The following is a 27,053-nucleotide window of genomic DNA, read 5'->3' on the forward strand; positions in this document are numbered from 1 at the left end:
TGCTTTTTAAAGCATAAGACAACCTATTTTATTTCTGATTACCTTACTTGCTGCCTAGGATGTAAATGGGCCTGTCTCTTACACTATTCTCATCCAAATTATTAGTATTCCTTTTTGTCTTGAGCTTTTTATTTTCAAGTGAAATGAATTTGTATCTCTGTTCCTGTCTCTTCCCACCCCAAAATGCTGGCAGTTGACAAAACCCAGTAGTCCAGGAATTTTGCACTCTAATCTTGAGCTAGGGTGGGTTTTGTATATAGGCTTCTAGAGGTTTGGGCTGAGGGAATTTTTCTGAGGAACAGAGAGAATGGTGGGGAAAGGGTCCTTAAAGCTGGCGCCATTACTGTGGAAGGAACCTGCTTAGCTCAGGAATTTTGGACTCTGCCGATCACATCGCTGGGCTACTCTTACTCCATACAAATTGTAGCAGGCTGGCCTTAGAAATCTTCGTTGTAAAATTGAACTAGTTCTTTTCCTGGCCACTTCTAGCTGCTCTGGTTGGGATCCTCATTGCTGTGCAGTGAGTGTTCAGAGTCGTCATAGCAAGTATTGCCTCATGCTGCATAGATTTTTCTGTGAGGGTGCAGTTACAATAGAGTGACATTGCTGTTTTCCTTGTCATAGCTTCCTTCTCTTACCTCCCTGCTGTAGGTATTTTATAGGAAGGACCCCACTATTACTCGTGTCACAGATATGATACAATTTCCCATTTAGCTTACTAAAATCAGAAGCATTTAAAATGATACAAGTCCAATGAGTAGAAACTACCCCAACCACAGTGGGGATTTTGCTGTTCAGTGTCTAGTTTCTCCTCTAGGGAAGGTACTGCTCTATTCTTCTGTTACTTTATCCACACCAGTGTGGAAGGCCCCTTTATTAGTCTACAAACAGCTGCTGCTCTTTGCAGGCTATTCTTATGGCTAGGGGCTGCTATCATCTCACTAGTGACAGTGAAATTTTGTCCCTAAGGCGATATACTTTTATGCTTGGCAAATGAGAGGGAGACAGGAGAGCCCCCATCCTTAGTTTCACAGTGGGTGCTAAAACTAGCCTCAGCGTTAGGTTAAGATCTGAGTACGTTTCCCAGTGCATTCTGGATATTTGTATGCAAATTGTGAAATGCGCTCTTCTCACCCCACCGTAAAAGTTCCCTGTACTAGATACTCACACTGGAATTAGAGAAGAATAGTTTTTTACAGGCCAGGGGAGGAGAAATCATTTTCTACTATGTTGAGATCAATAGAGATACAAGATTCACTCATGTATTGTTAAATTGAAACATGTGTTTTCTTCCATCACAGTAACACAAACTTTTCCTACTGTGTACAATTGTTCACCGGGACTCTAGTCCCACACTAGGGAAAGGGAGAGGAGAAGACAGTGGCAGCAGCAAATAAATTCTTGGCTTAGGATTTTGTTAAATATTCCCCCCTCCCTATCAAGAAAATGTGCAGGGCCTTGACTGACTTCTGCTTCAGTAGAGAAGCAGCCACAATCCGTTTTTTTTTTTTTTTTATTCTTTATTCCCTGATGATGATCCTCCTCATCAGTTCTTACTAATAAGTTACAGTTGGGAAAATATTCTCCTCCCACACTATACATTTGCTCATCTCCATTAGTTTCCACTAAGAATACTGACTCGCATCTTTTGAGTTTGAACCAGTTGTTGCCAACCCTAGCTCTGGCCATTTGGTGGAAGTGATCCAATGAGGGGCACAAACTTGAAGTACAGTTTTGTTGTCATTGGTTTGGAAGCCATGCTTTTGCTCTAAGGTTGATTGTGGATTAGGAAACTGGTAGACTTGCTCCCCCTCCTTAAACTATGTGGAGGCAATCCTGAAGGTGGTGCTGGCCATCTCTCCATGATGGAATGCTTACAGTTGGTAGGGGGGAGACACTACCTTCGTCATTCATTGTAATGTTACTTTTGTACGGTCATCCACATTAGTATTGCCCTCCCCTCCTTTCCAAAACTAAGTGCCTCAGTGGGTTTTACCTTAATGAATTTTCTACCTTGAACCCTTTTTCCTTGCATCTCTCTACATTTGTCTGCTGCATGTCCTCAAGCTGTCATAAAACTAACTACCAAGCATTTTGTATTTTTTAGCTGTAGACTGCTTTACAAAAAAAGTATCAGACTGTGTCCCTCCTTTTACAGAGGGAGAAACTAAGTCTAGAGGAAAGGATGGGGCCTTGATCAGACTCAGAGGTAGGAATAGAACATATAGCACTCCAGTTTCTGTCCACTGGACTGTGTTGCCTACTACAGCAGCAGTTATTCTCAGATAATTGCTCAGGCTGCATTTAGTAAGCACAACCCCTACATGGCCAGAAACAACTTTTGGAAGCTAGCTTTGTTTTTGGTATTTAAAAACAAAATCCACCCTCCAAAGACAGCTGTGCTGCCAAAACAAGTGTAGACATGGCTTTCAGAACTCTTTATTCTAAGGATGAAATCTCATGGGCCTCTCCCTCTGAAATATATGCAGATGAATTATTCCTTTGTATCTGATTCTATGTACATCCCCATATCCAGTAGGTTACAGGGGAGAAATTTTGATATTCTACAGTGGACTGTGGTGATGTGTGAAACAGAAAATAAATCTGTATTTCTCTCCCCTTCAGGAAACTGGGAGAGCAGCTGAAGCTGTGTATGGTTTTAATAAATTGGATAATTTTAGCACTAAGAGGGCAACAGTGGCATTACTTTGAGCCTGGCTGTAGTTGTGCTTGAGAGCTCAGCGAAAGGGGTTCCAAATAAAAGCGAGGTGCATTTTAAACTAGGACCAGTTTGCTGTGGGACAGGTACTTCACAGGACTAATGGTTGCAGGTACAGCAGCTATTGAAAGTAACTAACATGTTGGAGCAGGGAGCATTTGAATCGTATGTAGTTGTTCCTGGGTTGGGATAATCACATTTGCTGAGGTTAAACTAGAGCTAGGTTAATAACTATTTAGCTGGAAAACTAAAACTCCACCCAGCTTGGAACATGTCAGTACAGCTACCACTGTCTACAGCAACTGAACACTTGATACAGTCCATGTTCTTTGCTTTGCAAAGGATTTTCTATCATTTTAATTTATCCTTTCCCCCAATTACAGTTGACCCTCTTTAGGTCCCATAGGCTGAGTGCAGCGACTATCCATTTGTTCCCTTGCAGCTAGTGGCCTGAGGGAGTTTTGATGCCTAATTAAAATTTGCATCAAAAGCAGCTGCTGATTTCCTTGCTCTAGCTGCTGGAAAAGTGAATGGTCAGAGCAGGTGCAATCATTGCTATGCAGCTGGGGATCTCTCCCATACTCTTGGTTTTCTGACTAAACAGTAGTAAGCCCTCTTCGTCTTCGAACAGTAAAGTCCCACTCAGCCTAAAAGACAGCCCCTTGGTTTGTTATACAAGCAGCAAAATTTAATGGTGTATTTACAATCTTCCTCTATGCTTCCATTCCAGTAGGTTCCCAGAAATGTAGTTAGCTGCCTTCACATCTTTGAGCAACTCACTTTTTTTTTAAATGTTTCTTTTAACAGGCAAGTGCAGCACCTGGGGGTGGTGGGTAATAAACTGTGCCATTTGGTTAATTCAGATATTGTTTCCACAGTGTTAAAGTTCTCTCCAGCTCCAACAGTCTAGAAGTGAAAGGTTATGTACATTTTTTCCTTCCCCCCACATGGGATGCTGCTGTAAGACCATAGCCCCAGCTTGCACTTTAATAAATGGTACAGTTTTCAAAACCAATGTGTGGACCTATTCTTATGCTAGTTTCCTTCTGTCATCCTCTGCATCACCCCAAAGGCATTCCAGTAATCCAAATCCTTGAGCTAACAGCATGCTATTTAACTGAGGTAATAGTGCAGTCTGCTGTAGACAACCCCTTAGATTGCTTCTCTCTCAGTGCTGGGCACACAGCAAAATCCAGCTAGTCACATCCTCCCACCACCCTTTCAGCTCCAGTAAAGGAAAAGGCTCTATAAAATTCAGCAGCCAAGAAGATAAATAAGTGATTCCATTTCAGAGGGACAGCAGAAACCTTTAAAAAAAAAATGGGGCTAAACTTTCAAGGATAATGGAATTCAGTTTTTTTAAAGCACTTCCTTGCACCCCCAGTTTGAAAATGGACAACAGTTGCATTTACAATTTTATTAAGTATAAAATATTTACAGGTAATGCAAGAAACAGCAATTCAGAGTTCAGTTCATGTAAAGTGTCACATGGAGACTACATTCCTGGTAGGCCTACCAGGCATGAGTTAATGTTGAGAGAGGATCAAAGTTGCCAGCCTCTGAGGCACTGACTACAGGGAGGGACCTATTGAGTGGAAATTAAAGCTAGTGTGTGTTATGCTCAAGTATGCCCAGATGAATGTTATCTGACTTGATCACATCACTCAATTCTGTTGCTTTTTGCACATGTAAATCAGACATCAGCCAGAGGCTTAAAAAATAATTTGGGGAGGGTAGGCAGGGTTTACTCCCCCACTACTGTGCCTAGGGAAAAAACCCTGAGCATACAGTTTGCTCAAGAAGGGCTCTCCCCAGCCTGTAGTGAAGGCACACCACTCAGTTAGATGGTTGCCTCCAAACCAGGCTAGTAGCTAAAGCACTCAGAGTAGGGAGTGAATTTTTCACTCCTATGTCTGTTACCCTACCCCAGGTGTAAACAATTCCTCCATTGACCTAGCCACTGCTGCTAAGAGGGGGATTACCTATCATGATGGGGGGGGATGCTTGTTAGAAGAGGCTACACTAGCATAATGGGCACAGTAGAAACCTCTACTTTTACTTGCAATGGTAACCAACCCATTTTGCAGTGAGGCTAGATCACTTGCAGTTGATAGGGAAAACTGTGGGACAGTATTAGAGGATTGTGCTCAGAAAGACTAGAGGGGCTCAGCTTACTGCAGCACAAAAGAACCACTGGCTATGCCTCCAGAAGACAGAGCACAGCTTTGAAGTAGAGGTGTGCCATCACACCTGGACTAGGCCAATACCACTATTGATCTCATGCATTAACCTTGCAGGGAAGACACACCCTAACAGGTTGCAGGCTCACTGCCAACAGATCCTATCCTCAGTGCATGGGCTAAAGTTTCAGTAAACACACCTGAGTGCACTGCCAACTGGCACTTCCTCTTAAACAATACAGGTCTGCACCAGCACCAAGTCACATTCAATATTTGATAGAAGAAAGTAACAGGCAAGCAATACTCCTACGTGTGTCTGCTGAACAATCGCACAGCTTGAACATTTCTCCTGTACTGATCTCTGAAAAACCTAAACCATAACTAGGGGGTTGTGCTTCCCCCTTCACAGCTGCATTGGAAAGAATTTAAATGAGGAAAAAAAGCAAAGTTTTAATGTTTAAAGTAAATACTCAAAAAGCAATCTTCTCCACAGAAGTCAATGGGACTGGCTCCGCTCTCATTCAACTCTAGAAGGGATACATAGAACAAGGGTTAGCAAAGGCAACAAGCCAAGACAGTATACATATTTTTAGTGAAATCCCTGTCATTCTTCCCTGAGAGGGAGAGCATGAATGTGTAAGGAGGAAGGGTCTGACACTCTCCCACATTCATCACCAGGACAATGGAGAGATTTTAAAAAGGAGCTCCTGGAGAGGAATTTGCCCCTCAACCTACTGTTTATGTTTACAGTCTAGCTGTTTTTAATGACCACCGCCCCATTTCTGTATTCATAGCATCATCCCTTGTGGCCCTTCTGGGAAATTGGTGCTATTTATGACTCCACCTGCCAGATTTCTGTCATTCTAAGGCCTGATGTACATTTAAAAGTTTTGCCAGCATAAAGTTGTTGATTAGAGGTGACCCAAAAAAAATCACCCCTATTGCTGCACAGATGCAGCTATACTGGCAAAAAAAAAGTGTCCTTTTGCTAGTATCGCTTATTTCATATGGGGAACTGGTATAAGCTATATCGGTCAGAGTTCTTTTGCCAATAAGAGCTGGGTCTATACTAGAAAGGGTTTGCTGGTATAGCTACACTGTATAGTGTTGGCAAGACTTAAGTGTCAGCCAGGGAGCTAAAGGCTGGTTCTCATGGCAGGAGCCCCCCACAGTAGTCCCACCCAGACACCTTCTCTTCACATCTAAATCTTGGGGATTAGCCAGTTCCCAAGGCAATACACACCTGGGGATCTGTTTCTGCAGTATTAACCTGTAAGAACTGGCTCTGTTGCACACTCTCGACAATAAGCAGCCCCAAGCAGTGCATTAAAGTTTGAGTCACCTGAGAAGTGTCACTCGTTTGGCCTTGTGCCACCACTCAAGATAGGCAGGCATTGGTAACACGTATCAGTCAGTTTTCAGACACAATTATTGTAGCCAACACAGTCTACACCATTTGCTAGAACAGCTATGGTCGAAATCCTGACTCCACTGCACAGCCTGAGTAACGGGACTGTGCAATGAGGATCCTCTCCCCCCAGGCTGAGCAGCTGTTCTGGAGGCATTGCACTATGTCCCATAGCTCATGTGCCCTCCTGTGTTTGTGCAGGAGGAGAGAGAAGAGCTTGTGGATCTAAATAATTCCAGAAATGCTACCTCTGCAGACTAGGATGCAGCTCAGCTCTACAATGCAGACAGTGCTGACCACCTCCCAAGAATACTCCATCACCTTCTGCAGTGAAATGACACTGCTCCCTTTGCTCTCAGATACTTCCATGTCTGCAGACTTGGGGGGGGGGGGGGCGCAAGTTTGCCCATGTCAATGCACCATCAGTGCCAAGGTTTCAAATACCCAGTGGTACACTATGGGCAAATTAGTTATTTAACATTTTGCCTGTCCATTTTGTAAAGGCAATTCCTTATGTATCAGAGGCCAGCTGCCTTTTCAGTAACAGCTTGGTTTAGCCCTAACTTTCTATATCTCCAGCTTTGAAAACACCACCACCTCTTCAGGACACTTTAACCTCTGACCCCTCAACTACAGATCTTGGCTCACTGTCACTCCAGCTGTGTGTTAGCTCCACACACAGAAAAGAAGAATGGGGTCTCTTTACTATTTAAACATTTCCCCATTCTCTCACTGTAGCTGTCCCTGTGGCACTAAAATTACCTTAACCTCTTAGAGTGGTGGTTTCAGGTGGGGAACAGAGAGAGAAGGGGAACCCAGTAGGACAGAAATGGGTGCAGAGACAAGTGGAACATGATCAGAATTGGGGCTCAGTCTGGGCAACTACCTTCTTTGCCCTGGAGGAACTGATCACTCCTGGGCCCATCCATTCCACATCCAGGAGAAGCTGCTGTGAGCAACATGTGACTTACTATTCACACACTCCCTTGCCTACAGGGACAATCTGTGCTGGAAGAGGTCAACCTTTGGATTTGAACTCAGGGAGCGAGTGGGTGGAGCTTTCTCACACAGCTCCCCCCCCAGCTCCCCTTGGCCAGACTCATCCCACAACAGTATTAGTACCTAATCAGAGTGGGACTCCTGCTCCTACTGCAAAGCCTTAAGTGGCTATAAGGTAGTAAAGAGACCACTGATTCTATAGGAATATAGATAGCAATTAGAGATGGAGGGAGCTCTGCTAGATAACATATAATCCCAGTCCCATCCCCAGCCAGGATTATTCCCTATACTGCTTTGCCCAGTCCCGAGTTAGCAGCCTGCTGCCACTTTTCTTGGGAGACTTCCACAGCTTAAGAGACAGTTTGATGATTCTTACTTGTTATCCCAGGTTGATGACGTAATTGTGGAGGTTCTGGTTGATGTAATTCACAGTGGTGTTAAAGACACGGTGTAGAAGGGATGGCATTTTGTTTGCTACTGTTCTGGCTAAAACCATTGCTAGCACCAACATGGCTTTCTCCCGATCCATTTCCAAAGGTACGGTTCTCATGAGCCCCTCCACTGTATTAGACAGACGCCTCATTATCTCCTGAACAGAGGGGAGAGAAAAAATACAGTAAGTCTCTCTAAATATCCCACTACAGCCTGTAAGAGTGACAAAACATTCACCCACCCAACTGCCCCAAAACGCTGCTACAATCCCTTCAACTCAGAAGCACACATGGACTCATACTGGGTGGCGTTTCACACCTTGAGTGGCTTTTATGCAACGGGGGTCACCGTCGTGAACCACAGGATTTACACAGGACAGAAGTTACATATAGTGCTGGTAAATTTAAATCTATCTTTACAAACATGTAGTGAGATGTGCTCCCTGCCCTGAAGAGCTTACACACACATTGCCAGATCCTGAAAGGTGCCGAGTGCCCTCCCACTGGACTGGGCCCTAGATTAGACAAGACAAAGACCCAGGACAACAGAGCGGGTGATGGAGGGTATTGATGAGAAATTAATCCAGATGCTGCTCTGGATCAGTGAAAAATACATATATCCCCAGCAACACAATCTAGATCAGTGCTGGGCAACCTGCAGCCCGTGGGCTGCATGCGGCCCATCAGGATAATCTGATTGCGGGCCGCGAGACATTTTGTGGATGTTGACCGTCCACAGGCCCGGCCCCCTGCAACCACTGGGGGCTGGGGGGCTGTGCCTGCTGACAGTCAACTTCAGCAAAATGTCTTGTAGCCTGCAATCAGATTACCCCAATGGGCCGCACGCAGCCCGCAGGTTGCCCACCACTGATCTAGATGCTCCACAAACTAAGATGCGTAACTACTCTAAGCAACGCACAAAAAGCTTATCTAGTCCCAAGCAAAAAAAGGTGCATGTCTCTCCCTCCTATATTGCTGGAGTTTAAAAGTTTTACGCCAAGGTCATAAATCGGAGGCCTAACAAGGTCCTGAGCACTCTCAGCTGCCACTGAAGGTCAGTGGGAATTGTGGCTACTCAGAGTCTTTCAGGACCAGACCCTTAGATTTTATACAACAAGGGGTTTTATTATATGAATAGACAGATTGTTTAAAATAATCCAGCATTGTCTACCACGCGCCACTTGCTGAGAGTTTGACTCTGGAGCATAATAGATCACACACTGCATTTGCCTGTAACTTGCACAGAGATGCTTGGGAAACATATCCTGGGCAAGAGTGGACGGGCGCCAAAATGCCACACTTACCTGAAGATAATGGAGAGCTCCAAGGAGGTGAACAAAACTGACTAGCAGATCTAGATCTCGGTCCTTCTGAGAGGAAGGATGGTTTATGGCTAAAGCACATGAGTGGAGTTGGAAGAGCTAGTCTATATTCCTTCCTCTAAGGGTTTTCTGCAACATCCAACACACTAGTATCTAAGCGTTGCTGAGTTTCTGCAACTGATAGTATTACTTAAGCACCAGTGTACATGAAACAGCTGAGAGTCTTACACTCTTAACAAATGCACAAGGTTCACTGTTAGCTAAGTCACTTTGGCTTCTGCAGTGTAGATGTGCCCTAACTAAACCAAAAAACCCCACAAACCCACAGCAGTGAGTCTCAGAGCCCTGATCTTCAGGCTAAAATGGCAGTGGAGTGGAGATGTTCCTGCTCAGGCTAGAGCCCTGGCTCTGAAACCTGATGACCGGGGTGGCTCTAAGAGCCCGGACTCCAGTCCAAGCAGGAATGTCTACGCTGCTATTTTTAGCCCTATAGTGTGAGCCCCAGACAGTTGATTCAGACTCTGAGACTCGCCGCTGTGGGTTTTTTGGCAGTGATTTTTGGCCTGATTGTCAGGAGGTGCTGAGTCCTTGCAACTCCCACTGATGTCAGTGGCCACAGAGTGCTAAGCACATCTGAAAGTCAGGCCCTTACCCTATCTGTGCCTCAGCTTCCCCACTGCAAGATGGGGATGACAACACTGCTGGACCTACCTCTCAAGGGGGTGTGAAGCTGATGCAATGTTTTCTGGGATCTTTACATGGAAGGTGCATGCAAAGGATGGATTCTTGACCTGGTCATGCTGAAAGCAACAAACTACCTAAAATAACAATCCAGGCAACTCTCCATTCTTGCTGATCACATCCAGAGGGATCTGTTACATTTTCGTCTTTCTTTAGTTATTGCTAATCAGCTGAATTCCTCACTTACCTCTTTGGACAGATTCTCATTCACAAATTGCTGCACTAGATCATTTACTACTCTCTGATCGATCTCCCTAGCCACTTGGTCCCCGATCTCAGCAAGCCGAGCTCCGATGAGCTGGAAAATGGCCTCATCAACCACAGAACCTAATTCCAGCAAAATAAAGAGATGGTTTTAAACAGGATTTTGTTCACACACAGACATGACCAAATCTAGGTCCAGTGCAGGTGTACAACAGGCTCAAGTACCCCAAAAGCGCTCTCACTGTCATCTGCGCACAGCAGCTCTTCCCACAAAGTGTTCAAAACTACTACATGCCTCAGGGATCATTCCACTCATCACTGACATGCAGCCACCTCTGAGGTGGAACACGATAGCCCGGAATAGAGAGCAGAATGTCCAGCAGCACTACACAATAGCTCAGGAGAAACGTTATCTCACCCAAATGATACTTCAGGGGGAATTTAAAATATAGCTACTGAAATGAAATTTGGCCAGGCCACTGTGGTAACACCCTCATCCTGGAGGGTAAAAAAGCCATGTGATCTTTCACAACCATGGTCAGGACCTCTTACATCTCATCTAGAATACAGCATCTCTATTACCAGAGCCACCTCTGACACCATCCTGGGGCCATTAGTTCAATACCGATTTGGAGGGCAGAGTGCCACCTACTATAAACACCTGGATTTATCTGAGAGATTACCCATCCAAGAGTAGTTAAGCAGGCCCAGGCCTGCTTAGCCTATGAGACTGGATGAGGTCACAGCCCAAGGTGGTATAGCAATGCCCCTGGGGGCACTACACTGTAGATAACAGTCAGTACTACTCCTATTGCATCAGCCAGCGTTGGATACGGTTTTCCCATCACATAGGCAAAGCAAAATGTGGTGAATTTCAGCCCAAATAGCAGAGATATGAGTTGTTCCTAAAGTCCCAGTCCTAAACTAGCTAACAGGTGCCAAGTATCTAAACACTTTCTAAAACTCAAGGCCTAACAAAGTAGACTGGAGTTTGGGGCTCCATTAAGGCAAACTGCAAGGGTGTGGAAGAAAAGGCATCTAGGTACTATGGTGACGAGTGCTCCAGAAATACCTAGACAGGTAAGATAAGGTGCTAAGCATCAGCTGTACCATCCGAACTGAGAAAGCCCAATTTGTTAATGTCAAGAGCCACAGCACAGCAATATTCCACAGAGAAAATACTCCCTGTACCATTCTGCTACAGAAGAGTTCAGCTTCAGAATGGTGGGATAAGGGAAGGAGGAGAGTACTTACCTGGCTCACCATTCTGGAACCGGCCACTCCGATTCCCATCTGTTTGAAGCTCCCCATCATCAAACTCAACAGAGAGGAAGTTTTTTGATGGGGAAACCATCACCTCGCTTCTCAGAGAATCCAGCTCTTTGCTGAAATCACAGTTGTGACAGTTCTTCAGAAAGGAATACACGAGGATGCGCTCCACCTGTACATCGCCATGCAGACCCTAAAAATAAGCACCAATAAGTCATCATGAATCTGACAGCCAACAAGACACTCCTGCCTGAGAGGACTGTTTTCCACTACTGTCTCTCTATTGTGGACCTCCTCCAGGAGCCTGAAATAATATTAACCAAAGAGGCTGCATGACTGCATTCTGATTGTCATGGCTTTGTTTATGTGTAGGACCTACAGAAAGTGCTGCATGATTTTTGTTTTTACTAATCCAGTGGTGGAAGGATTAATTTAAGATGCTCCATGTATTTCAAGCTGCAGTTTAAAACTACCATTTTAAAACATGTACTTACACAAACTTCAGACCATAAGCCTGTTACCTTGAATTTATTCTATTTCCCGTTATAAATATAAGCAACTGATGTCCATTTACCACTTAAAAATAAGCAATGTGAGATATTAACCAGGGGAGGGTTCTCACACCAAAAAAGATACAGACTCTTCAAAAGTTAAGAGCACATCTTTCATCTCACTGTTTGACTGAGACCCAGACAAGGTCAATAATGACCATGTTCAGCTAGCATCAGAAAGAGAGCATTCAGCTGGAGTCTGATCTCAGATATGCAGGCACACCCATCCATACAGACTGGGGAATGAGCTGCCTGTATGGGTGGCAGCGTGTTGGCAGAAAGTCCAAGCTGTACAGAAACGTGGTGCCTGCATACCCAAACTTGCACAGGGACTAGGAACCAAAATGAGTTCAGACTGAGCATCCCCCAAATTATTAAATGTTAAAGACTACACTTTTTTTGGCCTATATTTTAAAAAGCGACTAAAGTTGAGCACCCAAAGTCACTAGATACCTCAAAAGAGGCCTGATTTTCAGAGGGTCGGGGCAGAGGTAAATCACACCCCTTAAGCTGGGCACACAAGATCACCAGTCACTTCTGAAAATTTAAACTTACAGAATATTGAAACAAAAAACCTTTTGGAACTGACCTGATCCATGCTGGCTGCTGGGCCGGTGCAGCTGTGTCACCCTTGCTTTCAACCCACGAGTCCTTTCCTTGCAAGGGAACAAAAGGAAGATGCCAACGAGCCTGCAAGCCACTTTGTCCCAGAGATTCTCCTTGTCAAGCCCTTACTGATCCAGCCCTGCTTTGCGGAGCATGGGCTTTCCCCAGGAACACAGGCTTGGTGATTTGGCAGTCATAGGGAAGGCTGTGAACACTGGACCAGATGAGCAAGTAGGCCCCTTTTTAGGAGTGAAGAGGGATGGGATAGGAGGACACAATGCCTCCCCTCACTGGTAGCTCCACCTTCCTGCTTTATGAATAGGCATGATAATGGAGAGGCGGGGGAGGGGGGGTGGGCTGACAATCACCATGACAGCAAGTGACCTGGAAAGGAACAGGGGCTTCTGCCTTAGGTGGGGCCAGCTGTTGGAATGGAGAGCAAGTTTAGCTCCAGGTGGACCTCTGGCCTGGCTAGTGAAGGATCCAAGATGCCCTGATCATAGGCGCCGACTCCATGGGTGCTCCGGGGCTGGAGCACCCATGGGGAAAAATTGGTGGGTGCTCTGCACCCACCAGCAGCTCCCCGCCCAAGCTCACCTCCACCTCCACTCCGCCTCCTCCCCTGAGCGCAACACCGTGTCCTGCTTCTCCCCCATCCCCTCCCAGCGCTTGTGCTGCAAAACAGCTGTTTCGCAAGGCAAGCCTGGGAGGGAGGAGGAGGAATACGGCACACCTGGGGGAGGAAGCGGGGCTGGGCGGGGATTTGGGAACGGGTCCAATAGGGACAGGGAGGGGCAGAGTTAGGGCGGGGACTTTGGGGCAGGGGTGGAGTCGGGGCAGGGTCACAAGCACACAGTGGCACAGAAAAAAGTTGGCACCTGTGGCCCTGATTACCAAGTCATTTGGTTCGTGGTAAGGGTATTTTGGTAGCCTCCTGCCTTTAGCTGTGGGACACTCCTGTTCATTTATAAGTGAACCAGCCTGAGCCAGTCACCCTTGCACTGCCCCTGGGGAGTACCTAACACACAGCCTGCCCCGTAGGTGTACAGGAAATAACCCAGTTCAAGTACCTGGTGTTGTCGAGAGTCAAGCTGTTTGTATCCTGCCAAAGGCCTCCAATCACGTTTAATAAAAGCTCCTTAGCACAGCCATGCCACTGCTACAATTCCAGGAAAACCTAGAGGGGGAACATGAGCAATCAGTCACAAACAAACCATTTTCAGAAAAAACAACGAGGAGTCCTTGTGGCACCTTAGAGACTAACAAATCTATGTGGGCATAAGCTTTCGTGGGCCAAAACCCACTTCATCAGATGCATGGAGTGGAAAAAAAAAACCAGTAAGTAGAATATATATTATAGCACATGAAAAGATGGGAGTTGCCTTACCAAGTGACAGGTTTCAGAGTAGCAGCCGTGTTAGTCTGTATCCGCAAAAAGAACAGGAGTACTTGTGGCACCTTAGAGACTAACAAATTTATTAGAGCATAAGCTTTCGTGGACTACAGCCCACTTCTTCAGATGCATACAGAGTGGAATTCTTCGGTATGCATCCGAAGAAGTGGGCTGTAGTCCACGAAAGCTTATGCTCTAATAAATTTGTTAGTCTCTAAGGTGCCACAAGTACTCCTGTTCTTCTTACCAAGTGAGTGGTCAGTGCTAACGAGGCCAATTCAATTAAAGTGGAAGTGGCCTATTCTCAACAGTTGACAAGAGGGGTGAATACCAAGGGTGGGAAAATTACTTTTGTAGTGCTAATGAGGCCAATGCAATCAAGGTGGCCCATTTCCAACAGTTGACAAGAAGGTGTGAGTCTTAGCAGAGGGAAAATTACTTTTTGTAGTGACCCATCCACTCCCAGTCTTTATTCAGACCTAATTTGATGGTGTCCAGTTTGCAAATTAATTCCAGTTCTGCAGTTTCTCGTTGGAGTCTGTTTTTGAAGTTTTTTTGTTGAAGAACTGCCACTTTTAAGTCTGTTATTGAGTGTCCAGGGAGACTGAAGTGTTCTCCTACTGGTTTTTGAATGTTACAATTCTTGAGAATTTCAGAAAGGCAGACTCACAAATGCCTGGAGCTCCCTCTGCTGGAACAGGGGGGCTTCTACTTAGTTTTTTGAAGGAATTTAGTTCAGGTGAATAGTGCCAAACGCAGAGCTCTGAACTCTGCTCTGTGTCCAAAGAGAGGATATTGTGTGGGCTTCAGTGTTGCAAGCTGGCCCCACATCCCAGCCCATGTACACCAAACCTGACCTGGATGGGCCCAGCTGTAAGGGGAGACAGGAGTTTCATCTCCAACTCCACTAACTCCTTGGTCTCTGTGCTGAGGGTGCCAGCTGCAGTGGTGTTTTTTTGTTTATTTGTTTTGCAATGTGGACACTAGTTCACCCAGGATGGGCTGAGGGCACCAAGACACTTCTGATGTGATCTTCCAGTCACCACTGACCGGCACTAGCTTTAAACTTTGCGCCACTCCATAACACTTTCTCACATCTGTCCTGGCCCCTGTTGGAACAGTTTAAGGTGGTGAACAAAACTCTGCATTAAAATGACTCAGAGTGCAGGTGGAAAAAAGGAAGTTAAAAAAAAAAAACAGAAACTTACAAACTTCAAGCTCAGATGCAAGCCACAAGAAGACACAAACTGTTCAGGAAAGAAAAGGTATTTCCCAGCTTTTTGGAGGGATTTTACAGATTTGTGATTTCACAAAAAACAAAAAACCCCACATACAAATACTTGGGCAGCAGTTCTTTTATCCATGATTTCTCAGAATTTACTTGGTTCCATCTAACAGCCACACATTAACCAATTAGATCTCAGAAAAAATTGGGGCCCTCCATCAGACCACTGGTCCATCTAGTTCAACACCCTGTCTCAGTCAGTGACCCACAACATATGTGATGTAAAAATCTTCCATAATGTACCAGACCAGCTGTGTCATGAAGGAGGCAAAAAGACCTCCTTTCTATTCTCCTCCTAATACCAGAGAAAACTCCCCAGACTCCATTTTGTACCTCTGTCTTCCATTTTAAATAAGCAAGAGGCACTCCATGATTAAGTGAAAGCTGCAGGTCACACAGACTAAAAATAAAATTGGTGGGAAAACCAAAGTAGGAGAAAGGTCAGCAGATCATAACTATGAGGTAAATAACAATTGCAGGCTAAAAACAGAACTGATAGTTTGAAATGATTGGCAGTTGGCATGCACCCAAGTAGGATCTGACAGGAAGATATTAGCAGAAGTGTCTAGAAAGTTCTGACAGGACAGTATAAAAGTCAGGGTGTCTCAGTAGACAACTGACATGAGGCGGGAAGAGCTGAAGAAGCAGAGACCTCAAAGACAAGCAGAGAAAGCAGCAGCACTACCACCAGAGGGAATCCTTTCAATAGAGCAAAGTCAGCAGACAAAATAGGCTTGTCAGTCAAAGTTATAGTCATAGTATAGGATAGCACAGTGTGTATGTGTTAGTTAATAAAGATATATGTATGTGTGTTGACTGTGGAGGAAATGTTTATATGTAAGACCTAAAGAACTGTTATCAATTGCTGTCAGCAACCTGCAGCAGACTGGCCATTGGAAACAGGGTGCAGCCACTTAGGAACATTTCAAACCACAAGGCAATATGGTTTGGGATGCTCTTTGAATTGCTATAAGGGAATCTGCACCAATAAAAAGGTGCCGGGTTTTGGAAAGAACACTGTTTTGTGCCAATCATTTATCAGAAGGTTGTAACCATGTCCTCCTGGTATTTCCTTAGCCACCCTGGAGACCCAGACCTTAGGAAAACAGGTTGGTTAATAAGTGGGCTGTTTTGAGGGAACCATTGGTAAACCTGGGACAGAGTGATAAATGAGCTATTCTGGGGGCACCCTAATTCTATTTTCAAGACCCTGAAACAGGATGTTTGATCACCCTTTTCTTAGGCCTTGTCTTCAGTACAAAAAAGCATGTTAACTTGAGGTAAAATCCTAGTGAAGACAAGGCAGTTTGTAGTTTTCACACGAGCTAGCAGGTAGAGGTAAACCCTGGGCTCCCCCATAGTCTTTAATTTGACTCGCTAATTTGTGTGGAAACTACAAATTGCATAATCTTCATGAGGATTTTACTTCGTGTTAGTTAACTTGAGATAAGAACACACCTTTTTTTTTTTTTTTTCCTTAAAGTGAAGGAAGACTTGTATATATTCTCCTCCAATGATGGCCCACCCCACTACTAAAGGGCTAAAGTTAATAGTGCCATGCTAAAAAGTCTATAATTAATGTCCCTAAACATTCTCTCAACTTTAATGTACACTGCACCATCATGATAGGGTTTTATTTTTGGGGGGCGAGGGGGTGTTGTGGTTTAAGCTAAGAATATGGAAAGGAAGTCCTTTGTGACTGCCTATTCACCATAAGGCTTGTCTTCACTGCAGAAGTAACCTGGCCTCTTACTCAGTTGTTGCCCGTAACCTGATTCCTGTCCACACATAAAAACCACCCTACATCAGAGGGAGAATCTCAGCTTTCAAGTGGTATCAAGCAATTTCTACATCTGCTGTTCTGCAAGATAGTGGAAACAGTTAAAAACCATAGTTGAGTTGAATTGTGGGGGGGAAGCAAAAGTGTAATCCAAATGATGTGTTTTAAAAGCATGGGGTCACATTTATCTTCATATGTGTTCTTATATATTAATAAAAATAATACATTCAGCAAAACAAAAGCTAGTATCTGTAACTCTGCTGTGGTCCCTGCTCCCTGAGAAGCTGGCTGGTGCATGGTTATACAAGCACAGAAATACAGGGCTGGAAAGGACCTCAAGAGGTCATCTAGTCCATCCCGCTTTGGAGGGGTAGGACCTAGTAAAGCTAGACCATCCCTGACAGATGTTTGTCCAACGTATTCATAAAACTCTTCAATGATGGGGATTCCACAACCTCCCTTGGAAGCCTATTCCAGTGCTTACCCACCCTTATAGTTAGAAAGGGTTTCCTAATAGCTAATCTAAATCTCCCTTGCTACAAACTAAGATGATTACTAGTTATCCTACCCTTGATGGACAATTAATCACCATCCTCTTTATAACCACCATTTAGGTATATGAAGACTTGTATCCCCCCTTCTCAGCCTCCTGTTCTCTAAACTAAACACGTTCAATTCTTTCAGCCTTTCCTCAGACGTCCGGTTTTCTAAACCTATCATCATTTCCATTGCTCTCCTCTGGACTCGCTCCAATTTTGCCACATCTTTCTTAAAGTGTGGCAGTCAGAACTGGACACAGTACTCCAGCTAAGGCCTCACCAGCACTGAGGAGAGCAGGACAATTACCTCCCATGTCTTACATAATGTAGCTAGGAAAGAACTAAACAACTGCTTTATTCCAGGTATTTCAAAAAACAGGCTTGTAATCCAGAGTCTCACTAGTATAAACACATACTCTTAATATGTTCCAGCGACAGCTAACTAACGCATCACCATGTTTCCCCCACCATGACATACACATTGTACTCCAACTGATTCAAATGCCTTAAGGAACCATTTGAAACGCTTGAACAATTGTTTTAGATAAACAAACTTCACCTTCTATATGAATTTCACAATGAGGGGCAGAAATAATATAAGTGCAAAACAGCTCTGACATTGTTTGAACATGACTCACCATATCCTAAGGCTGCCATTTCCAGCTCACGTACGCATACTGTGGTGACTAGATGAGAGCTAACGTGAGTATAAACAGTAGTGCAGCTTTGGTAGCATGGGCAGTGACAGCACTGCTCAGTCATGCCAAGTGGAACCTCGCTTGAACCCTGTGGATATGTACTCAAGATAGCTCAGTTGTGCTGCCACTGCCCATGCTACAGTGGTTGCACTACTACTCATACTCATGCTAGCTCTCCATCAAGCTAGCATGAGTACGTGTGTATGCAAGCTGGGAATCGCACTCCTAGCTCGGCATGTAAAGGTAGCCTAAGAAAAAATACTTAATATAACAATAAGCCACTCTAGGGGTCTTCGTTACTAGTCTATCAGAACACACCTCACATGTTTCGGATGACCCAAGGTGTGGACCAATTATCTAATGCACTCTCAAGTGGCTTACTGCTATTAGAGTTTAGGGCCAAGATTTTTAAAAGTGATTAGTGATGGAGTGCCTCAATTATTGGGCACCCCACTTGAGATAGCTTAAAGGGGTCTGATTTTCAGAGGGTGGTGATCAGCACTTTTTGAAAAATCAGGCCCCTTTAAGGAGTCTCAGATTGGACCCCTAAAAAAAAAAATGGAGCCACGAAGAGTCAGTAAACACTTGAAAATCTTGGTCCAGATTAGTTTTAGATGTATTTAAACTTTTAAAGAGAGACTTTTAATTGTTTTTCATCCTTGCACTATGGAAAACAGTTTGTGGTAGAAAAATATGAAAAAACAGTATGGAAAAGGCCATAAACTCCTTTTCTGCTTTGGATGTTGATTTATTATATGATTATATTATATTACTCCTTTTATTTAGGAAACCTGAGCTCATTAGGCCCCACTCCCCGAGCCTGTCTGCCCTTAAGAAGCAGTTTGCAGAATAACAGTGAAGTTTCAATTCACTTTCTACTGAAAATAAATCTCCTCTGGGAGCAATTCAATACTCCCAATTATTTATATAAACAAGTGAATTTAAAATGGCCAGAGGCCACAAATTGCTTCTGAGAGGCAGGGGGGCATTTAAAAGTCAGTCACTTTAATTCCTTTTGGTCTTCACTCCCTCCCCCTCCATGGCGCCTTTAAAAACTCATCTTGTTAATTTAAATGCAGAATTGGGAGTCTTAAACCAGGTCTCAGTTCAGTTACAAGCAGCTTGTCTAGTGCTGCCTGTGATTGCAGGTTGGTAGGCTGGAGCCATTTCCCTTTGAAGCCCCACTGCTAGAGTCCCAATGTATAAAAATCAAGCATATCCATTCAGCCTCGGTTAGCATCCTTGCAAAAACATATCGCTGTTCTTTCAGACATACATTCCAGGATCTGCGTGAGCTCTGCTCCTAACCCAGAGTCCGAAGCATCTGTAGTTGGCAGTGCAGGGAAACAGTGTAGAACAAGGGAAGTGCCAGGCTTCTGTTTTTCCTGTAGTGCCTAGCAGCCCCAATCACAGACCTGTTGTGCTAGGTGCTGTACAAACACAGAACAGAGATGATTCCAAAACTGCTTAGCAATCAGTTCTTCAAAATGAGACTGAGCAGCATTGTCCAGAGAAAGCTAGTTACCAGGTAATTATGGCTCACAACCGTGGCACGACTTAGGAATAAACTCGGCAACATCAGCAGGTAAATCCCAGAAAAGACTAGAAGGTGGACATATTTTTGGTGATGTGGACATGTGAGTGACTGCTACAGTCTGGTGCAGATCTGGCCTCATACGCTTCAAAAGATATGCCTCTGTCTAAAGCAGCAGTTGGAAAAAAATCACTTGCAACCCAGCCTTGCCTAAATCTTTAGGCACAAGTCTGGCAATTTCTTCATGTTGTGCTGGGCTGTCTCTGCACAATAAGGACTGCATCCTGCATCGTTTAAGTCAACGGGAGTTTTGCAGTTAGCTTCAGTGGGAATAGGATCAGGCCCTATATTCACCCAAACAACACTGGATCCCAGATTGGCCTTTCAAAAATCTAGCCATGGTCCCCTGGAAAGCACTAAGTGCAGATTGACGATAGTAAAGGTATGTAACACAACTAGAGTTGCTGATAGCTACAACACTTGTAAGAACCTAGCGAACCTTGGATGATGGGACCTTGTGATATAGGAGCTCTAGACATCCAAGACAGTGACACTTACCTCCTCCTGGCAACAGATGGCTGCCAGAGCTGCCTTATTACACTCCCATCAAGCCACACAAACAGTTGGTCTTAGCTTGTAACCCCTGGGGGCAGCTTCCATCACAAACAAAAGCAATTATCAATCTCTGCTGCACAAAGGCCACATCCCCAGTGTTGTTTTATTCCCCACCTCCTATGGGGTTGCCCAGCCCTGTGGCCTGACTCAGTGCCATGTGTCATAGAAACTTGAGGGAGCGTGTGTGTTAAATAAATATGATCCCTACATAAGATTGAGGAAGAAATGCATCCAGCCACAACCTGTTGCTTTAGAAAGATGCAAGGTCCATTGCGTGAATCCAGGTGGCAGTTTCCACAATACAGAATTCTGCAGGTGTACAGTTGTCACCGTGATATTTAACAAAAACAGCTCCAATAGGAGCTCTCTCTGGGTCTCCCAGGGTGTTAGCATTGGTTTGGAATGCAATTTTTGCAGGGCAAGGACCAAGTCTCCTGTTTTTCAGCAGCTCCATGCAGTGTCGGTACTTTTAAGTGCTCCCCAGTGCATTTAGAAGTGCAGAAGATTATTTCCTTTGTATAAGTGTGGAGCAGTTTAGGCTCTAAATCCAGCAGCGTATAGCTGACGGTGGGGGCTGCCTATAGCAACACAGCAAAGCAGTAATGAAGGCAGTGAGGTGAACCACAGTTATCTACACAGTAACGTCACACACACCAATTCAGGAATAAGAACTGTGGCCAAGTGTCCTGCCTAACCACATTGAGAACCTCCTTTGTGTAATGAACTGTGCTGTGCAACTGGACACGTGCAGTAGAGACACAATGAAATCATAAGGGAGGTGCTTATGAGATACATGGGGCCCAATTCTATCTTGGGCTCTGATAGTGTGAAAGAGCTGCAAATGAAAGGTCGTAAGTGGCCCCTATGCTGCTCCCCTTGCAGCCCCAGCAAAACAGAAGGAAAGTAGCACAATGCTGAGAACTATAGAAGTTCTCAGCTGCTGTGCAACCCATAGGCAGCCCTGGGGAAGCTTGCCCGCAATTAAAGTATTTCCCCAGGGCTTTGCAGCAGCCCAGAATGTAGACGGTTAAAAACAGTCATACAAAGCCACTTTCATCCACTCTACTCCAGGGCCACACCTTCTATGCTGCATCTCTTAAAACGCTCAGCACAGAATCTGTCACATGAGCTGTATATCTATTCACCAGCATTTCACCCGCTCTTCCTATGCAGGTCTGCAGATTGCACTATTAGAGAATTAATTGGCCATATATTATCTTCAATCTTGTCAGCAATTATTTTAGCCTCAGCTATACCAGGTTCTTTTTCTAACCAAACAACTACACTTTCCAGCAGTAGAAACTCATGCATGCATGGTAAGGATAATTTAGAGCAGTTTGTAGAGGGAACATCTGAGCTACAACACATACAAACAGAGAAACGATCCCCTGGCTAGAAACAATGTATCAGTCAGGAACATCAGCGGCTTTTTTTGTGCACGGTCTTATCTTTCTATAGCCTCTTTCACTTCGGCATGAAGAAGTTCTCCAGAACTGAAACTGCAATAGCCTCTAAGTCATCAGGAAGGGGAAGTGCATGAAGTGTACATTGGCCTTCCATTGCCAGCCAGCCTCACAGCTAAACTCGCTGCCTGGCAACAGGGATGTCGCCATCGTTAACAAGAATGAAACTTAGCTCTTGTCTAGCACTTTTCATAGCTAAACCTTAAAGTTCTTTAGGGAGAACGGGAAGTATCATCACCCCCATTTTATAAATGGGGGAAACACGGGGGGGGGGGGGAGGGATAGCTCAGTGGTTTGAGCATTGGCCTGCTAAACCCAGGGTTGTGAGTTCAATCCTTGAGGGGACCACTTAGGGATCTGGGGCGAAATCAGTACTTGGTCCTGCTAGTGAAGGCAGGGGGCTGGACTTGATGACCTTTCAGGGTCCCTTCCAGTTCTATGAGATAGGTATATCTCCATATATTATTATTGACTTGCCCGAAGTCACCTAGAAGGTCAGCGGCAAAGCCAAGAAGAGACCCCATCTACTCTGGAGCCCTACTCGCTAGGACCCCGAAAGCAAGCCTCAAACATATGAAAAGTGGTTTACATAACAAGCACCATAGACTCAGCCAGCAGGACAAGACAGATTGCAGAGGAGAGGAGAAAAGTAAGTGGGAGCATAGCCATCCTCACTGCCAAAGTGTTACATGCCGGAATTCGCAGTGAGCAACAGCACTGGTTCTTTATTCCAGGGACGTCTAACAAACATCAGGGACTACTCCGGATATATACACACATGCACATCAACATCAGCAAACTCAATGCCATCCATCCCAAGAGGACTCACATTACCAAGGCACTGGAGTGCCATGCTGCTTTGGCTGTTGGAAGCAGTCACTGTCCCATGTTCAAGAGGCGCTACAATGGCCCAAAATAATCAGGAGAAAATATCAGACTTCTTCCCCACCCCCACAAGAAAATTCAAATTTACATAAAGACCACAAGCTCCTAAGTCAAGTCGGCATTCTTGAAAATCCCACCTCTAGATGCCTAAATGTGGACGTAGGAGCCTAATTTTAGGTACCTCTTTTTTCAAATCTTGGCTCAAGTCTGATATTTTGCTTAAGTTCACTTCATAGGGCCCCTTTTGAATGTGGAAAGAGGTGCAGCCTTTGCAGCCAGGGCACCTCAGACTTTGCAGGGAGAAAGGATCAAGGTAGAGCCCTGTGTGGGACTTATGTAGAGCCCTGCAGTGGGTCTGGGATCCTACGGGTTCCATAGGACCTGCTGCCATAATAACGGGAGTGGAATTAAAGAATAGTCCTATACAGGGCCCTAGATCACAGTAGAGGTGCATATAACTTTTATTTAAGTCTCACAGATGCAGCTTTAATGAAGTACAACAATATTGAGGCAGTTATTTTCATAAATGGAGTGACATTGGTGTTTATTTGGTCCCCCCCCCCTCTGAGCCTGCTACTGATAGAAGAACACAAAGGCAAACTAATATAGTGCCTATAAGGCCATCAGACTTTGCCAAGCACCGGTCTAGGACCAATGATCCCAAAGAAAAGGATTTGATCCCAGCTTAAGGAAAGAGAGGAAAGAGGAAGGAACAGAGACAGGCCACCCCCAGCCTAGAAGCCAGGAGGTAAAGGATAGGTGGAGTGTGGGCAGAGGCAATTATTCTGCATATTTGCACCTGCGTTGCTTTGTGACATTAAGAACATAAAAGCAGCCATACTGGGTCAGACCAAAGGTCCATCTAGCCCACTATCCAGTCTTCCGACAGTAGCCAATGCCAGGGGCTTCCGAAAGAATGAACAGAACAGGTAATCATCGAGTGATCCATCCCATTGCCCACTCACCACTTCTGGCAATCAGAAGGTAGAGTCACACAGAGCATGGGGTTGCATCCCCAATCATCTTGGCTAATAATCGATGGACCTATCCTCCATGAACTTATCTAGTTCTTTTTTGAACCCTGTTATAGTTTTGGCCTTCACATCCCTTAACAACGAGTTCCACATTGTGTCAATGGACTGCTGCAATCTGGTTAATATTACAGTTATTGGCTTGAAATATAGTGATATTAAGCACCCCAGCTCCCATTCACTACAAAGGGAGCTACAGGTACCCACAACTTTTGAAATTCAGGCCACTAAACACTGCATTTTTCATACGCACACCTCAGAGATCCAAAAGATGGCTAGGCATCATTATCCTCATTTTATAGATGGGTAAACTGAGGCACCAAAAAGTACAGCAAGTGACTTGAGGTCATAGCAGGTGACTTAGCTGGGAACAGAACCCTGATCTCCTAAACCCCAGTGATATGCTTTATTCACTGGGCCATTTGGGAAAACATTCCACATTTAAAAAAAAAAGTTTTGGCAAATCCTCTCTCAAGCCTGCTTTAACTCCAGGCACACACTCTATTTTAGTCTTGGCAGCCTATGGGTTCTCTTGCGTATTTACCCAGAAAAGTTGTCTACTGTCACCAAGGGGCTCTTGGAAGCTCTGGGCTGGACAGGTCTGAGGGATTCTATCCGTATCACCACTTGTCCACAGTCAGAGCAGGAGACCACCAGACCCGGAGAAGGTGTGAAACTAAGGTCCTCCTTGCCTGACTCTGGTCACTTACAGTCCCCAGGGCACTTATCAGAACCAGAGGGAGATTTTGCCAGAAGAGCTAGGCCAACATTCTGCTATTCCTAGCAGCCATGCCCTCTGGCTTAGGTTACCATCAGATCATAGTATATCTGGGAAAGAATATCTGGCCCAGATCCATACAGAAACACTAGCGATATCTGGAATGCTTTCTAAAGGAACAGCTATAGAAAAAGCCTGGTATGCTTAGCTCATAATGTGAACATCTGAATGCTGAAACAATCTGGATCATCTAAAGCGCCTATGTTAGGAGAGAGAATGTTTTTAGGAGGATAGGATCAGAGCAGCCTACTAAAATTAAGCTCGCAGAGGCCTAATCAGCTTCTCCACAGTTCAGAGTGTGTAGTAATTCCCTATCAAGGGGACCAAACTCCAGCCAGTTGGTCACCAGAATTATTCAAACTGGACCTGCCCGCCTGTCTAGAGTCAGAATCATTCACCACAGACTGAACAAGCAGAGGGGTTTCAGGCATGAACCATGAGACAAGACTTCACAGAAGTCACACTGCAGGCTGTGTTCATGTTTCCAGACCAGTCATCTCCACATCTGGCAGCTTCTCTGAAACATGAGCTTTCATTTTAAATGTTTCCATTGGACTTTTCCCAAATACTAACGCAGTATAATTATAAACCTCTTAAGAGCTAACACACCCACTTCCTTCAGGTAGGAAATGATCTATTAGTATGGACAAGTCAACAAGATGTTCCATACATGGAAAAAGAAAGACTGACCCTATGTTTAGCCTGAATGTACTGTGCGATAGGATAATCCAGCGCCTCGCTGTCCTGTCTCTACTCCTGTTTTGCAACAATCCCCCTGCACTCCCCCACAAAAAAAGTTTAACAAATGGATACCAAATAAATTCAAAGGCCAAAATTATCAAGAGTGATTAATAATTTTGGGAGCATGACTTAACACACCTTAAAGGGCCCTGATTTTCAGAGGGTGGGTGCTCAGCACTTCCTGGAAAATCAGGCCTCTTTAAAGTGCCTCAAGTTGGACACCCAAAAACGGAATCATCCAAAATCACTAGTGACTTTTGACAGTCTTGACTATTTAGCTGTCTCTCTTGACTTATGCCTTCTCGGGGGTGGGGGGTGGGGGGTGAAGCATTTATTTCAAACTGCTTTAGACAAGAATTTACAAACAGAGGGAAATCTCTGGTTTCCAAAGAATTGACCCAGGAGGTTTGCTATCTGATGCAGGGGATTATTTGGTTGTGTTTTTGAGGAGCATCTTCCTAGAATCTACATCTATTATGGCTATGGCAACAGGCAGATTTTCATACAGTTACACAACATAACACACACTACTTCCCTCTCCCTCCCTATATTCCAGCGGACATTGCTACAGACTCAGGGGAAGCAGCTCTCCCCCCCCCAACTAAGAGGCAGAGAATGATGTGGTAATCCAAAGTCCAGGTTCACTAGGGAGGAAACATGACTGTACATAAAAGACCCAGATGGCATTTCACTTTCAGATTCGACTTGTCAGTGTCAGGAAATGCAAACAGCTTCTGAGCACTGTAGGGCCCAGAAAAGAGATGTGAAACCCCAAAGCTCTGTGATCAGCTGTCCCACGTGGACTTGCTTCAGCAAAGGCAGCCCAGCTGGGAAGCACTAGATTAGCAGCTACAGTGCCCAAAGGAATTTGTCGTCAGAGGGTACAATGTATCTCCCCAAAACCTTCACTCCAAGATCTCAGGGGCAGATTTACCTAAAATACATTTCCCCCCTTAAAAATTAGAGACCGAGCAGATGTGACACTAGACTGGGCAGCCCATTGGGTTGTGCTACATGGGCAGTCCAGGTACAGTGAGGGTGAGTGCCCTAGGTAACTGTAGCGTGGGCAGTGTCAGGAACTGTCTATAGGTCTGCTTGTTCCAGGGGTCGGAAATACGGCACAAGATGAAGCTTGCAGACACTTACGCATCCACAGAATCAGACGCCCCTTAGCATCTCACCTGAGGCTGGGTAAAGGCTTTGATTGTAGGTTCTGGGGTGAAGGGAAGCAGGGGGTCCTACAGGGGAAAATGATTTAAAACCATAATGAGAGTGGCCTGTTTTAGTGAGAGTGGAAACATTTTGGTGTCTTACTGATACCTGTAGCCTCTTCCTCCTGTTCACACCGGGCTGGATCCAGGGTCCATTGTAGTCAAAGGGGCTCTCCATTTACTTCAATTTGTGTTGGATCAGGCCTAGGGAGAGGAACTGGAGAGACCAGGTAGCTGAGTCTAGAACAGGACTCATTGTCCAAGGCAGCTCTTACCACTGGGCTCAGGAACAGCTTCACACAAGTGCCAAAGGTCTACGCTCTTATTAGTTCAAGGTGCCACAGACTAATCTAAGACGAAAGAGGGAGACTCTTGGAGGAGCCCTGGAAAGTTGGGCAAACAGGGGAGTTCACATACAGCATTGTGAAATTTTGCGGTGCTGTTCGGCGAGCACCCCAGGAAGAGTGGAGGAAGCAACTTAGGCACGCTCTGCAAGACCTGGGGTGGGGTACAATGCTGAACCATGTTTACACACTGTCCTTGGAGTAGGAAGGCACCAGTGAGAACAACAGCAGCCCATATCACAGCAGCATTTCCCCAACTCCAGCCCGAAGAAATATCATTTTCAGACACAAAATCCTACTGTATGTTCATTGTAGGACTCAATATA

At 44.9% G+C, this 27,053-nt stretch overlaps 2 protein-coding genes across 11 annotated transcripts in view; one reads left to right on the top strand and one right to left on the bottom strand.

Moving 5' to 3' along the window:
* Positions 1-27,053, top strand: part of BCL2L13 (BCL2 like 13) — a 105,527-nt gene that overhangs the window by 71,471 nt on the left and 7,003 nt on the right. The gene's annotated exons all lie outside the window — the stretch shown is intronic.
* Positions 4,122-27,053, bottom strand: part of BID (BH3 interacting domain death agonist) — a 36,007-nt gene continuing 13,075 nt past the window's right edge. For 4 of the 10 annotated variants that reach the window (XM_065583327.1, XM_065583332.1, XM_065583322.1 and 1 more), the window contains 6 exons: positions 13,501-13,607; positions 12,414-12,480; positions 11,259-11,466; positions 9,988-10,127; positions 7,683-7,895; positions 4,122-5,426 (listed from right to left, as the gene is read on the bottom strand). In XM_065583327.1, coding sequence (XP_065439399.1) covers positions 7,686-7,895; positions 9,988-10,127; positions 11,259-11,466; positions 12,414-12,422 — 567 coding nt within the window. In that variant the 5' untranslated portion in view covers positions 12,423-12,480; positions 13,501-13,607 and the 3' untranslated portion in view covers positions 4,122-5,426; positions 7,683-7,685. Of the gene's footprint in view, positions 5,427-7,682; positions 7,896-9,987; positions 10,128-11,258; positions 11,467-12,413; positions 12,645-13,500; positions 13,608-16,819; positions 17,069-26,492; positions 26,601-27,053 lie in introns of those variants that run through there. The other 6 variants (XM_065583360.1, XM_065583353.1, XM_008164232.4 and 3 more) reach the window with 4 other exon arrangements.

The sequence above is a fragment of the Chrysemys picta genome, chromosome 1 (genome assembly GCF_011386835.1).
Source record: "Chrysemys picta bellii isolate R12L10 chromosome 1, ASM1138683v2, whole genome shotgun sequence".
Classification (NCBI taxonomy): Eukaryota; Metazoa; Chordata; order Testudines; family Emydidae; genus Chrysemys; species Chrysemys picta.